Below are 14,329 nucleotides of genomic sequence, written 5' to 3' on the forward strand. Positions count from 1 at the left end.
AGCCATCAGGGCACTCCTAGCTCTCCTACCTTCCTGGCTGAAATAAGGAACGAGGCCCTGAGGCACAAATTAAGGAGGGAACAAGTCCCCACAGATTCAAATGGAGGCTTCTTCAGTACATTAAGGACTAAATTCTGTAGGTTCTTTCACAGGAGGAAAAAGATTGAGTAGCCCCTTAATAAACCTCACAGTGGTTAGACGCATGAAGTCTGAAAATCCCTCAACAGGGGGATGAACCTTAACTGAGCTCAGCAATAATCCCTTGGTTTTTAAATGTAGCAGGTAACTGAGAATTTGTGTCAGACAAGACTCAAGAGGAGGTACAGATCAATGGCTGCACCAAAATTGAAAATGTTTCCCCGTCTGTAGGTAGGTTTTCCACTATTGATCAGTACCTTCAGAGAGCAATCTTCTTCTATACCAATGAGCCATCTAGAAGCCATGCCTTGAGGTGAAACCCCAAGAGACTGGGGTGGGTTTTGGGTGAGGAGATTTTCAGTCAGGGAGAGGTGGAGAGGCAATTGCTCACACACGCGAACTAACTCAGGGAACCACTTCTCCCTCAGCTACAACAGTGCTATGAGGATAGCTAATTTCTCCTGTTTCAACCTGTTCAGGACTTTGAGCAAATGATGCAGCAGTATAAGCATATAGCAATACACAGGGCCAAGGGATAACTGAGGCACTTCCATTGAGTTGCAGCAGTGCCCTGCCCTCAAATAAAATTGTCTGCACTTTGCAGTGGATGGCGTTGCTAAGAAATTTATCTCCAGAGTACCCCAGGTAGAACACATCCTTCTGAATACTGCGTTGTTCAATTCCCACTTGTGGAAAAGGCAGAAATGCCTGCTGAGATCTGTAGTCCTGGGTGATAAATCACTGAACAGTATGCGAAGTGCTATGCACCAACTCCATGGTTTTACTGACTCGGCATATAAGGACTGAGATCTTACTCCTCCTTGCCAACTGATATAATACATAGTTTCTCTGTTGTACATCAGGTAACCCCTGATGTGGGAAAAGTAGTGCTGGCAAGTTTAACAAACCACTCTGAGCTCTAATATGTTGATGTGGATGATTGCCTCCTGTGGTTCCATTTGGCTTGAGCTGTGAAATGCTGCAAGTGCACACCCTAGTCTAGCAGGGAGGTGTTGGTGGTGATGATACTTGTGGGAGGAGGCTACAAGAATGGAACACCCACACATGCCTTTTGTGGATCTTTCCACTAATTACAGAATTGAGGACCCTTTGAGGTACAGACACCCACTTGGTCTGTGCAAGCACTTCTTGTCAAGGCTTGAAGACCCCATGACTGTAGTCTTCCTAAAGGTGTCACAAACATACCAGCATCCATGTGGCCCAGGAGTTGCAGGCAAGCCCTTGCTGTGGTTTGCAAGCTCTGCTGTATTGTTGAAATGAATCTGGACATTGTGGCAAACCAGTTATGGTCAAGTATGTTCTGGCAGTGGTAGAGTCCAGAGTGGCCCTACTGAAGTCTATGTGTTCTGTAGATGTGAGTGTAGACTTTTCTGAATTGGGACAGCAGCCCAGGGAGCAGAACTGGGATAGAGCCTTACTGGTTGCTGTCTATACTTTGAGAAATGAGCAACCTTTCAGGAGCCAATCATCCAGGTACAGAAAGATGATTATCCCCATCTGCTGGAAATGGGCTGCGATGGCCAAGACGACTTTGATAAAGACCCTTGGGGCAGCTGAAAGGCCAAAGGATAGTATGCAATATTGGTAGTGGTCCCTGCCACCCACAAAACTTAGGAAACATTTGTGGGAGGGGTACATGACTATATGAAAATAAGTGACCTGAAGGTCGAGGAAGACAAATCAATCACCCAGATCCAGGGAAAGAATTATTGTTGCTAGGATTACCATTCTGAACAGTTGAGAGTGGATGAAGTTGTTCGAAGTCCTGAGGTCCAGCAACAATGTCCACCTGACCCACCCCCACCCGTTTTTTTTCTTGGGGACTGGGGAAGTACCAGAAAAGAACACTTTCCCAATGAAGTCCAGTGGAACAGGCTTTACCACCATTAGGGTTACAAAAGATTGCACCTACTGTCTCAAGAGACCCTCATGAAAATGGCCTCTGAAGAGGAATAGGGAGGAGAGTGGTGTTGGGGCGGCTGGACTGGATGGGATAGCCTGTAGAAATCGGATCCATCTGTCCACAGTGATGAGCTCCCAGGAAGGTAGAAAATAAGAGAGACAATCCCCATCAGGGCAGATGGGGGATTGGTGCAGTGTAGGATCGAGAGAGGGAGATAGTTCGCAGCCTTCAACCAATGGGGCAAAATGGTCATTTGAGGATGTCACTGATGGGGAAGTCACTGTAGAGGATGGCCCTTTGTTAGTGAATCTAGGCTTCTTCCTGGGAGGTTCAGCCAGTTTCATGGGCTAGTAATGAACTGGACAAGAGCATTGAGCCATCTGCAATCTAATATATTTTCTTTGTCACAGGTATACAGATGCCCAGAGATCCTTGTCTGGAAGTTTTTAAAAGAATGAAGGAACCCGTCTGTGGCACCATGGAACAACTTGTGCCCCTCGAAGGAGAGGTCCTTGACTCTGGTTTGTACCTCCCAGGGGAGGCCAGAGGGCTGCAGCCAAGAAGCTCAGTGCACGACTACTGCCACAGAGATGGAACGTGCAAATGCATTGGCAGCTATCATAAATATAAAGGGAGGGTAACAACCTTTATGTAAGCAGTTATATAAAATCCCGCTTGGCCAGAGGTACAGAATCCCCTTACCTGTAAGGGGTTAATCAGTTCAATTAACCTAGTTGGCGCCTGACCAGAAGGACCAATGGGGAAAGAAGATACTTTCAAATCTGGGGGGAGAGGGGTAGGGCTTTGTTTTGTGCTGTGTGTGTGTTCTCTCCAAGACACAGAGAGAGACCAAGCAAGTAATCCAGCTCCTACTGAAATGATGCATCTAATATTACAAAAATAGTAAGTAATAGCAAGGAATGTATTAGATTATCTTTTGTTTTAGCTTGTGAATTTTCCCATGCTAAGAGGGAGGTTTATCCCTGTTTTTTGTAACTTTGAAGTTTTGCCTAGGGGGGAATCCTCTGTGTTTTAAGTCTTATTACCCTGTAAAATTACCTTCCATCCTGATTTTACAGAGGTGCTTCTTTTACTTTTTTTTTCTTTATAATAAAGTTCTGTTTTTTAAGAATCTGATTGGTTTTTAGTGTCCTAAAAATCCAAGGGTCTGGTCTGTGCTCACCTTGTTTACCGATCTGGTTGGTAGATTATTCTCAAGCCTCCCCAGGAAAGGGGGTGAAGGAGCTTGGGGGGATATTTTGGGGAAACAGGAACTCCAAGTGGTCCTTTTCCTGAATCTTTGTCTACCTCACTTGGTGGTGGCAGCAGTACTCATCCAAGGACAAGGAAGGATTTGTGCCTTGGGAAAGTTTTTAACCTAAGCTGGTGGAAATAAGCTTAGGAGGTCTTTCATGTGGGTCCCCATATCTGTACCCTAGAGTTCAGAGTGGGGAGGGAACCCTGACAGCAGCATTGAGTGAGGCCTGAAGAGAGAGTTTTGTGATTGTCTGATCTTCCATTATGAGGGCCTCTGTGGCAGGTGTTCTATAAAAAAATGAAAACATTAAATAATTTGTAAAATCGTGCTTTGCCATCAGGGCTTGATAACCAGCTACTATGAACTGTAAAGCAGCTGGAAGTAGCTTTTGAGGCCCAGAAGGTCCAGCTGTTTCAGCTCGTCAGCTGCTGTTGAGCTGAACTCAATGTTGCGATTCATTAACTGCCTCAACAACCAGGGAGTTGGGTGAAAAAGGGGAGAAAAACACTCAGCCTCAGGATGGGCTTTTGTCAGCCTGTTTACACATAAGAGGTATGGTAGCTACAGTTTGCCACAGAGCACAGGCTGAAACCAAAAGGGCAGCATTAATGGGCAAGACAATTTTGCCCTGAGGAGACATATGGACATCTCAGAATCTGATGAATTTGTCAACACCCACATCCATCAGAAGGTCAGTCAGTACTGGAGGTCAGAGGGGGTCTGATAACCGTTTTCGTACTGAATGTCGAGATTTGGTTGATTGGGGTGACAGTACTGGTGGATATGTGGGTAGCAGTTGGAAATTCCTCTCAGTACTCTTCAAGAGTTTAACGTGGGACAGGTCACTGCTATATATGGAAAAAACAGAGGGTAGGGTAGACTCCAGCAGCTAAGTCGGTACCAGTGGAGAGTCTCTCTCTATACCCCTCAGCAATAGTAACTCAGGTTCTTCCAGGATCCTACGGTCCTCATGGAATAAAAACCTGAACAGTACGGAGAACCCTGGATAGGGGGCCCTCAGGAGTCAATATGTTGGATGATACAGGAGATAGTACCAAACTGTGATCTATGCACCCTTCTCAGGTAGCTACAGAAGATGGTACTGACAATGATTTCAGCTTGGCTTTAGCGTTCTTGTGCTTTAGACACACTGAATCTGATGCCAACTGCGCTGCTCTAGGTTGTTTACCAGAAGATGGACTTCTTGGTACACAGCATGGTCTTCTTAGCCAGTGTTGGAGTCTCAGTACCTGATAGTATAGGAGCCCCACCAGTACTCATGTCCTGAAATGAGGTTTCCTGAGACCCAGATGAAAAGGGCAATGTTCCCCTTCTTTTATCCCATTCTGGAGAATAGGGTCTTTTCTTTTTTGAGGATTTGTATGGTTCTAAAGGACCCCCAGCATCTTTGCTTACCACCGCAACAGTGATGGTTGCCTGAGCAATCGGAGCAACCAAATCCAATATACGGGACCTCATGGGTCTCAAAGAGCACTCCATCAACAGTACTTTTAATCTATCTTCCTTCCATTTTTTAGATTTGCTGTCAGATCTGCTCAGGATCTAACATATGGAGGGGACATGAGTCTCTGCCAGGCAGCAGAGGCAGTTAGATTGTCCATCACTCCAGGGAAAAGATCTACGTATGACAGGTCTGGCAGAGTTTGAAGCCCACGGTCTTGGACATAACCTGTTACTTGAGGCCATGGATTGAGCCCAAAAGAAAAAACCAAGACCTGGATCAGGTAAATGAAAGAGGAGAAGAAGGTGGACCCCCAGCCAAAAGCACAAAGCTGTGCTAAATAATGGTAAAATATAAATGAAAGTTACTAAGAAGATATCAAATAAAAAACAGTAAGAAATAAGCAGCAAGGCACATGGCTAGCTACAGCAGACATGGCAACGTTCTGTCTCAAGCTGTGGTCAGTTGAGAAGGAACTAGAGTGGTGGCAGGTCTACTCCCTCTCCCCAATATGCTGTTGCACTGGAGTATGAGGATATCTAGGGAACAGGAGACACTGTGGACACTGCTGACAAAAATCTCTAATCAAGAGTGCCTGGGTGCAAGCACATCTTGAAAGAATAGGCAGCAGTTTGAAAACAAACATAAGGAAGTAGTTCTTCACACGGTCAACCCGTGGAACTCACTGCCAGCAATGTTAAAGGCCAAAACTATAACTAGGTTAAAAAAAGAATTAGATAAGTTCACAAAGGATATGGCCATCAATGGTATTAGCAAAGATAAGGGACACAACCCCATGCTTTGGGTGTCCCTAAACCTCTGACTGCCAGAGCGGGACTGGATGACGGCATGGATCATTCAACAATTGCCATTTTGTTCATTCCCTCTGAAACAACCCCCCCGGCCACTATCAGAAGACAGAACATTGGGCTAGATGGACCATCCAGAATGGCCATTCTCATGTTCTTAAGTGGAGCACCCATAGGGACACCACTTGAAGATTTATTCAATCCATTACCATTTGAAACATGATGTTAAGAGCATCTTGGTAACTATTGTTCCTTGTGCAAGAGCCTGCATTATTATATACGTTTTTCTCAGACTCCTAGGGATAGATATGCTTAAGGTACTTTTTGTCCCCTTCCAGTGGCTAATAGCTCCCTTTTGGACTCCTAGTTATAGGATATGTGTTCACAGCTGTTACAGCTGAAAAGGGAGGAGAAAAATACACATATTTATGGGGGTCAATGGGGAGGAGTCCAGAATAAAGGCTGAATATACTGATAAGCAAACACAATTAATGTTTATGAATGGTTAGAGAATGTCTCACTTCTCAAAATAGATTTTTCCATTTCTCTGGGAAGAAGCACCCAAGTCCTCTGAACCAGCCTTTAATAGTTCCTCTTTGGAGCCACAACTGAACAGTCCATTCCTGTTCAGCAAAAAGCTTAAGCACAAGCTTAAATGTAGACATGCTTAACTGCTTTGATAAACTGAAGGCTAGGTCCACAAAATAAGGAGTTCCTAATCCAGACAGGCCATAACAATGTTATTCACCTTACTTAATGGAAAGCACTCATACTATAGTGATGAGCGCAGAATAAGAAACCTACATAGAATAGAATAAGACCTGTTCAACAATGAAGGCATTACTTCATTTAAGCCTTTTTGGCAGACTTCTCTGACACCTTGGTCTGGGACAGAGGGAGCTGCTACAGGCTGTGGAGCAAACAACACTACCAGGCCAGGAATTAATACCCTAATGAGGCAAAGAGAAAAAGAAAACACTAAGAAAGCATGAAAGGAGAAAATATAGGTTCAGAAAGAAGAGGTTAAGAAGTTTTTCTGTGCTGTGCAGTCTGGGAGGTAGGTTGTCTGAAAAGTGTCTTTTGAAGCTGCCAGGAGACAGAACAAACTAGAGGTTTCTCAGAATAGGTGGAAGCAAGCCCTTCCCTAGAGCTGGTAGGTCTAGTTCTGTCTTCAGTAGAAGAGGAAAAATCACTAGCTAGACTCGCAAGACTGGATGATGGCCAGATGCTAGCACGATGGGCAAAAGAGAAGAACCTAGGTAGTTAAGTTAGAGAGAAATAGGATGTGAAAAAGATCTTAAGACTCGTTTTGTTCTTTTTACAAGACAAATTAGAATTATCCTGGTAATGTCTCTAAATGGCTTAACAAATCCTTTAATTAATATCCCAGAGACCAGAGGCAACTTGGGAGTAGGAGGGAAAAGGGAAGAGAGATGGGCCCCCATTCCAAATGCTTAAGAATGCCAATCATCCTCTAGAAAAGTTTGTCCTTGATGTACTACAAGCAGCTGATTCTCTTGTAAATACATAATATTAAGAATAGATAGTAACAAAACCTGATGTAACAGCTCGATTTCAGGTACAGAAGACCAGCCTGGTAGGAAAGAGAGTTTACATATTCCAAAAATGAAACTGTCTTGGGGAAAAGTGAGTTGCAAAAAGAGCATCACGTAAGGTTTCCAATGACTAGCTCGAGGGCTGTCAGTCTGGATGACCTTTCCTTAAACTAGCTGTATAATACATCTCAGCATTCACAGTGCATCTGCTGCTATCCTACATCATGTGCTTAAGGGGTAAATATGGATGGATTTTCTATAGGGAAACCTCATTGTTTCATCAGTGAATAGCAATGTCGCTTTACTTGAAATGATAATGCAGCAAACATAATTTTTCTTAATATGGTGCACACACTTACTGTAATTGTAAATTTAAGGCAATTCTTTTAATGTTGCTGGTTTTGTTTGTAGCTGTATTTTATCGCAACATTTGAGAATGATGGTCCTGTTTCACAAAAGTTGACCGAGATGAATAAGTTTAATTAACACTATTAACCATTTGCAAAAAAACAGCACCAAAAAAAAAAAAAAAAAAAATCAACCAAATTGATTGGCCACAAGGCTTGGTCAATCAATTTAATTAAGGCTTTTCATGCAGAAGTAAGAAAGTATTAAGTAAAACTGAATAGGAGGTACTATTTCAAATAGACTTAACTCAGAATCTTTATTTGTTTCCAGGGGAAAGAACAAAAAAAAGACCTACTGTGGTTCAAATTATTACATGCTGATTTTTAAAGCATTTAGAGGAATTGAAAGTACCTAACCTATCAGGCATAAGACTCACTCGCACCCTACTAGTAAGATGTTCAGCTCTATGTCCCCTTCCCAGGTTCAGCTGAGCTACTAGATTCCTTGGGACATTGGTGCTCAAAGGCCCCATCACGATGCATCTCCTCTCACTGCGTGTCTACCTTAACCAGAAAAATTGGTTCTTCCCTCAAAGGTGGCCATCTTGCCCATATCCTAGCCTCAAGATAAACTTTATGCTCAGTCATTAAAAAAAAAAAAAGAAAGAAAAAATGGAGTAGCAGCATGGATCCATCCATTTTCCATCCAATGCTGGAAATGGTTCTTCAAATAGAATAGTGGAAAGGGAGATATTGCCAAGATCCTAGGGTTTGTCTACACTTGAAATACTACAGCAACACAGCTGCAGCACTTCAGTGTAGATACTATCTATGCCAGCCGGAGGGGTTCTCCTGTCAGTATACATAATCCACGTCCCTGAGAGGTGGAAGCTAGGTCAACAGAAGAACTCTTTCATCAACCTAGCGCTGTCTACACCCGGGAGTTGGCTTAACTATGACACTCATGACTACAACATAGCTGGGTCGACCTAACTTTTTAGTGTAGACCAGACTCTATAGACACAGGCTTTGCATCAGAACTAGCTGGATAGGAGAAAATCTTGTGTTTAAATTAGGGCTGTTGATTAATCACAGTTAACTCACGCAATAAACTCAAAAAAATTAATTGAGATTAATCGCAGTTTAAATCGCACTGTTAAACAATAGAATACCAATTGAAATTTATTAAATATTTTGGATGTTTTCCTACATTTTCCTATAGTAATCTGTGTTGTAATTAAAATCAAAGTGTATACTATTTTTATTACGAATATTTGCACTGTAAAAATTATTAAAAAATAATATTTTTCAATTCACTTCATACAAATACTGTAGTGCAATCTCTTTGTTGTGAAAGTGCAACTTACAAATGTAGATTTTTTTTTTTGTTACATACCTGCACTCAAAAACAAAACAATGTAAAACTTCAGAGCTTACAAGTCCACTCAGTCCTACTTCTTGTTCAGCCAATCACTAAGACAAACAAGTTTATTTACATTTACGGGACATAATGCTGCCCACTTCTTATTTACAATGTCACCTGAAAGTGACAACAGGCATTTGCATGGCACTTTTGTAGCCAGCATTGCAAGGTATTTAAGTGCCAGATATGCTAAACATTTGTAGGCTCCTTCATGCTGCAGCCACTATTCCAGAGGATATGCTTCGATGCTGATGACGCTCGTTAAAAAAATAATGCATTAATTAAATTGGTAACTGAACTCCTAGGTGGAGAACTGTACATCCCCTGTTCTGTTTTACCCACATTCTGCCATATATTTCAGGTTATAGCAGACTCGGATGATGACCAGCACATGTTGTCCATTTTAAGAACACATTCTCTGCAGATTTAACAAAACGTAAAGAAGGTACCAACGAGAGATTTCTAAAGATAGCTACAGCACTTGACCCAAGCTTTAAAAATCTGAAGTGCCTTCCAAAATCTGAGAGGAACGAGGTGTAGAGCATGCTTTCAGAAGTCTTAAGAGAGCAACGCTCTGATGCAGAAACTACAGAACCCAAACCACCAAAAAAGAAAATCAACCTTCTGCTGGTGGCATCTGACTCAGATGATGAAAATGAACATGCGTCAGTCCACACTGTTTTGGACGGTTATCAAGCAGAACCAGTCATCAGCATGGACAGATGTCCTCTGGAATGGTGGTTGAAGCATGAAGGGACATATGAATCTTTAGCGCATCTGGCACGTAAATATCTTGCGATGCCGGCTACAACAGTGCTATGAGAATGCGTATTCTCACTTTCAGGTGACATTGTAAACAAGAAGCAGGCAGCATTATCTTCTGCAAACGTGTTTGTCTGAGCCATTGGCTGAACAAGAAGTAGGACTGAGTGGACTTGTAGGCTCTAAAATTTTACATTGTTTTATTTTTGAATGCAGTTTTTTATACATAATTCTACATTTATAAGTTCACTTTAATGATAAACAGATTGCACTACAGTACTTGTATTAAGTGAACTAAAAATACTATTTCTTTTGTTTTTATACAGTGCAAATACTTGTCGTCAAAAATAAATAAAAATTGAGCACTGTATACTTTGTATTGTGTTGTAACTGAAATCAATATATTTGAAAATGTAGAAAACATCCAAAAATATTTAAATAAATGGTATTCTATTATTGTTTAATCATGCGATTAATCTTTTTAATCACTTGACAGCCCTAGTTTAAATTATATCATTGAATAAAAGCCATCCTCTAACATGGCAAGACTTTTAGGCATTTTTCCTGAAGTAATGATATTTAAAGTGGAGCACCACTATTGGGGGAGGCGGGAAGGTTTCGTTTCTCCCATCCTTATTTCAAAGTATGCATCCTGGTTCTGGAAAATTCTCAAAAGGTAGATTACACCACCAATATAGTTCTTGTTGGAAAAATCCTGTAACAAATGCAGTGTTTTGGGTATGCTTTCAGATGTATGCATACATGTCACTTTCCTGCTACTTTGCCTATCTAATGCCATTGTTTTGAATATGCCAACAACAAAAGATCTAAAATAATGCTATCAATCAAAAGCAGTACATGAGTATATTTCAATACTTTGCACAAGAAAGAGAAAAGGCAACCTATATACATACTCATGAAAACTTAAACACAGCTGGTAGGGCTAATTGTTAGTCTACAGACTTGACAATATAGCTGAAAGCTTAACTGAAATAGACTGAACTGTCAAGAGAGTTTGACAGGAATAATGTTAATGTATGTCACCTGCTCAAAACTAAGACTTCCCAGTTACCATCATCTATTGAGAAAACAGACATTCTTAGTGCACTGTGTCAGATATGCACACACACAAAAATCAGCATTCCTAGAATCAACAGTGAAAAAAAATATTCATTTAAAAGATAAAAATCTTAGAACAATCAGACCGCCAATGGAGCAATGACAACTATGAAACACATTGGAGAAAACACTACGAATTGTATCCCTTCCCTGTACCCAAAATTATTTAAACTTGCAAAATTACCTCCAATCCAACTTCTCGACCAAAAAGGCACAGATAAGAAAACCAGTTCGATTGAATCCATGTGTACAATGAACACCTGGAAAACAAAACAACACTAAATGCATGGAGACAAATCATTTTAAAAATGAACAACATGCAGCTGTTTTTATTACAAACAATGCGAACAAGTGATATTTTTGGCTCATTCCTCTTAAATTACCACCATTAAGGAGATACCCCCATTCCAACTGAGGAAACCCAGATCCTCTAGAGACTACGTATAAAGCCCAAATGATATTTAAATTCTGTGTGCTAATTCCTATCAGTAATTTTCTGAATCTTCAATTTGTCACAATAAAAAAGCTCAGCAATACTATTTTTTATTAGTGTTTAAATATGATTAATACCAGAAAGTACCTGATTGCTTTCTGATCAGCATTTGTAGGAGCGATGAAAGATAAATGTAATCAATGCAGTGATTATGAATTTAGAGAAATAATTTGCGGTTATAGTCATTTCATACTGTTAAGCATAAAAATCATGTCAAATATTAGGGGGTAGCCGTGTTAGTCTGTATCCACAAAAAACAACAAGGAGTCTGGTGGCACCTTAAAGACTAACAGATTTATTTGGGCATAAGCTTTCATGGGTAAAACCCCACTTCTTCAGACATCTGAACATGCCACTTTAAGGTGCCACCAGACTCCTTGTTAATCATGTCAAAGTTACCCCGCTTTTTAAATTTAAAAATTATATCCATAGATCCTCTCAGTTCTATTTCAAAATGGCTATTAACATTTTAGTGGTTATTTAATTTTAATTTTGAAAGAAATCCCTAAAAAAAATACCCATTCAATAAAGACAATCACTTTGAACTACTTGTCTTTTCAGTTTAAACAGAAACAAAAGTTTAAATTTAATAAATTGTTTTTTCAGCCTTTATTTTATTGAATATTTCTCAGGAAGGGGGGAGAGCAAAAAAGCAATTACTTCTAATTTTCCCTTTTTTCCTATGTTACCAGCTCCATCTAGTGGTTTAGATAAATCAAATCGGAAGGAAAGACCATCTCTTGCTGTTTCATAGTTCTTTCAAGAAAGGGGAGTTTAATATCTTGCTCAAAATTTGTCTTGCATTTTTTTTTATTATTATTAAAGTGACAGGGATCACACCATTAATTTATTAGTACCATGCCAATTATTCTGTTTATTTTTATTCTGCATGTTCCAGTAAAGCAGAAAAATCCCATCCAAGTTAACAGTATTTAGATCAATTTCCATATTTCTCAACCATATTCAGAGAAGTTAAAATGTCAGTAGAGTTTTTCTTTGGGGTCTATATGATCAGATTATGAGCAGTTGTTTTTTTCTTCTATAACACAAGCAAAGTGAATGGTAAATTCCAAAATACGGGATTAAAAATATACACAGTTTTCAAGTGTGTACTTTACCTCCTCCCTCCACACCAAAAGCAAAATTGTTACTAATGGTCAAAGAAGGGGAATAACTTGAGCCGCCCCTCTCATTACAGACATGTATCAAACCAGGTCAGAGACCTTTCTTCCTCAACCTGATTGAAAGGTATATTTTCTTCATACATAGGAAATTAAGGATATTAAGAATGTGTTCTCTGAAAAAGAGAAATGTCACAATAATTAACAGAAAGACACAAGTGAGGCTTTCTTCCTGTTTGTTTTACTAACCCTTGCTTATCTCAAAACTTGCTTCGGACCACAATGGATTACAGTGCTTGTCATCACATTTTTCTTTCTCCTGAGCCGCCTACTAAGGCAAGATCTTTCCACTTTATTTCCTCTGTGGTAGCAGGATTACTCCAGACTTGCAACATTGTGTTCCAAAAAATCAAGTTTCCAATCCATCTTTATCTAATTTAGCTAGGAAGTTTCACACAGATTGCCATTCAAACTAGCACTTTGTATTCCTGACCTATGGAGGCTGACAGTTAAATTTTCTTGACTTACACTCCGTTTGTAGTAATGAGGCATGCTGTGACTACTGGCATCAAAAAGTGGAAGTCAAAGGTCTTACGATTTTTTTATCCATATGGCAATAGTAGAAGCATGTTGACAATGAAAGCAAGGCATTGGGATTTGAGGTCATGCAGCTTTCCCAGCGATCACTGTTCCTGTCCTTTTCTATGTACATACAACCTCCCATCTCCCCAGTAACCCTGGTGTTTCCTTAGAAGGACCTGATTCCCGGGCTTCGACACTCTAGCACAGAATATTATGAATTCTCAAAATTTGATTTTTACACCTAAAAACTCAACCATAGTTTACTTAAAAATTAACACTAAGAAGAAGGAAAAACCAGTAATCCTAAGAATGGAATGGAACTGAGTAAAGAAATATGGGTGTGTTAGGAAAAGTTTCTGATCAGCAACATACGTTTGAATCATGTGATGACCAGCGAAGTATGTTGGTAGAATGAAATGACCTTCCAAGGGAAGCAGTGCAGGCCCATTGCTCAAGTATACCAAACTAAACTCAAGAACCTAGAATCAGGAACAAGTATGCATTTGAAAGAGTTGACCTAATGGGTCTTTTCTGTCTCTGATTTCTATTACTATTAGAAGTTAAGTTCGGAAATGGCAGATTTTTCGGTCTACTTGATATTTGAAAAATTAAACATTACCTGATCATATAGGAAGGACAGAACATTTGCTTCTTTTCTGAAGACCAGATTAAACCTCATTATCAATTTTATCACCCTCTTGTGGTGAAACTTATTCAACTGTGATGGGAGTCCTGTGCCAACCACTTACTGCTCAATCCAACAGGAGTAGAACTGCCCTGACCAGAGCTTTATTGGTTTCCTCTTTCTGACGTTTGAAACTGCTTCATGTTTCTCATGTAAAAATTTACATAAAAGAATTATGCATCTGTCTCATTCATATCCTTTCTTTTCTGCTGTGATTAGAATAGCTCTATTCTTTTTCCCCAACTAAATACATTTGACTACTTTGATGTTTCATTTTTCTCATTCAGCATATTTTGCACTGCTTCTTTATAGACTAGTTAATAGAAACAAAAGATGTTTGAACTTCCCTCCTCAAACATCACTATCTCAGCCTACAGGCATTCATTCCTCTTTCCATTTCTAGAACAGTGATCTGTTTTCTCTTTGACACCATCTGTCTAGAATTTTAGAGAAGGAACCTCTTTCTACTACTCTCTAAAGATGAAATTACAACAGAAGACATCGAGGACACTGCTAATTAAATCTCTTATGAGGAAGAAGATATCTCAGACAGGAATAACTAAGCTAAGGAGATAAAAACAAATGCCATCTTAACAAATAACTCCAATTTCATGTCTCAGTTCACATAGCAGAAATGAAAGGTGTAGTGT

The 14,329-nt window shown here is 40.1% G+C and overlaps 1 protein-coding gene across 4 annotated transcripts in view; it reads right to left on the reverse strand.

The window, feature by feature from the left end:
* Positions 1-14,329, reverse strand: part of RNGTT (RNA guanylyltransferase and 5'-phosphatase) — a 449,575-nt gene that overhangs the window by 398,102 nt on the left and 37,144 nt on the right. For all 4 annotated transcript variants that reach the window (XM_037894454.2, XM_037894456.2, XM_043542650.1 and 1 more), the window contains exon 5: positions 10,983-11,058. In XM_037894454.2, the coding sequence (XP_037750382.2) occupies positions 10,983-11,058 (76 nt within the window). The remainder of the gene's footprint in view (positions 1-10,982; positions 11,059-14,329) is intronic.

This window comes from Chelonia mydas, chromosome 3 (assembly GCF_015237465.2).
Source record: "Chelonia mydas isolate rCheMyd1 chromosome 3, rCheMyd1.pri.v2, whole genome shotgun sequence".
NCBI lineage: Eukaryota > Metazoa > Chordata > Testudines > Cheloniidae > Chelonia > Chelonia mydas.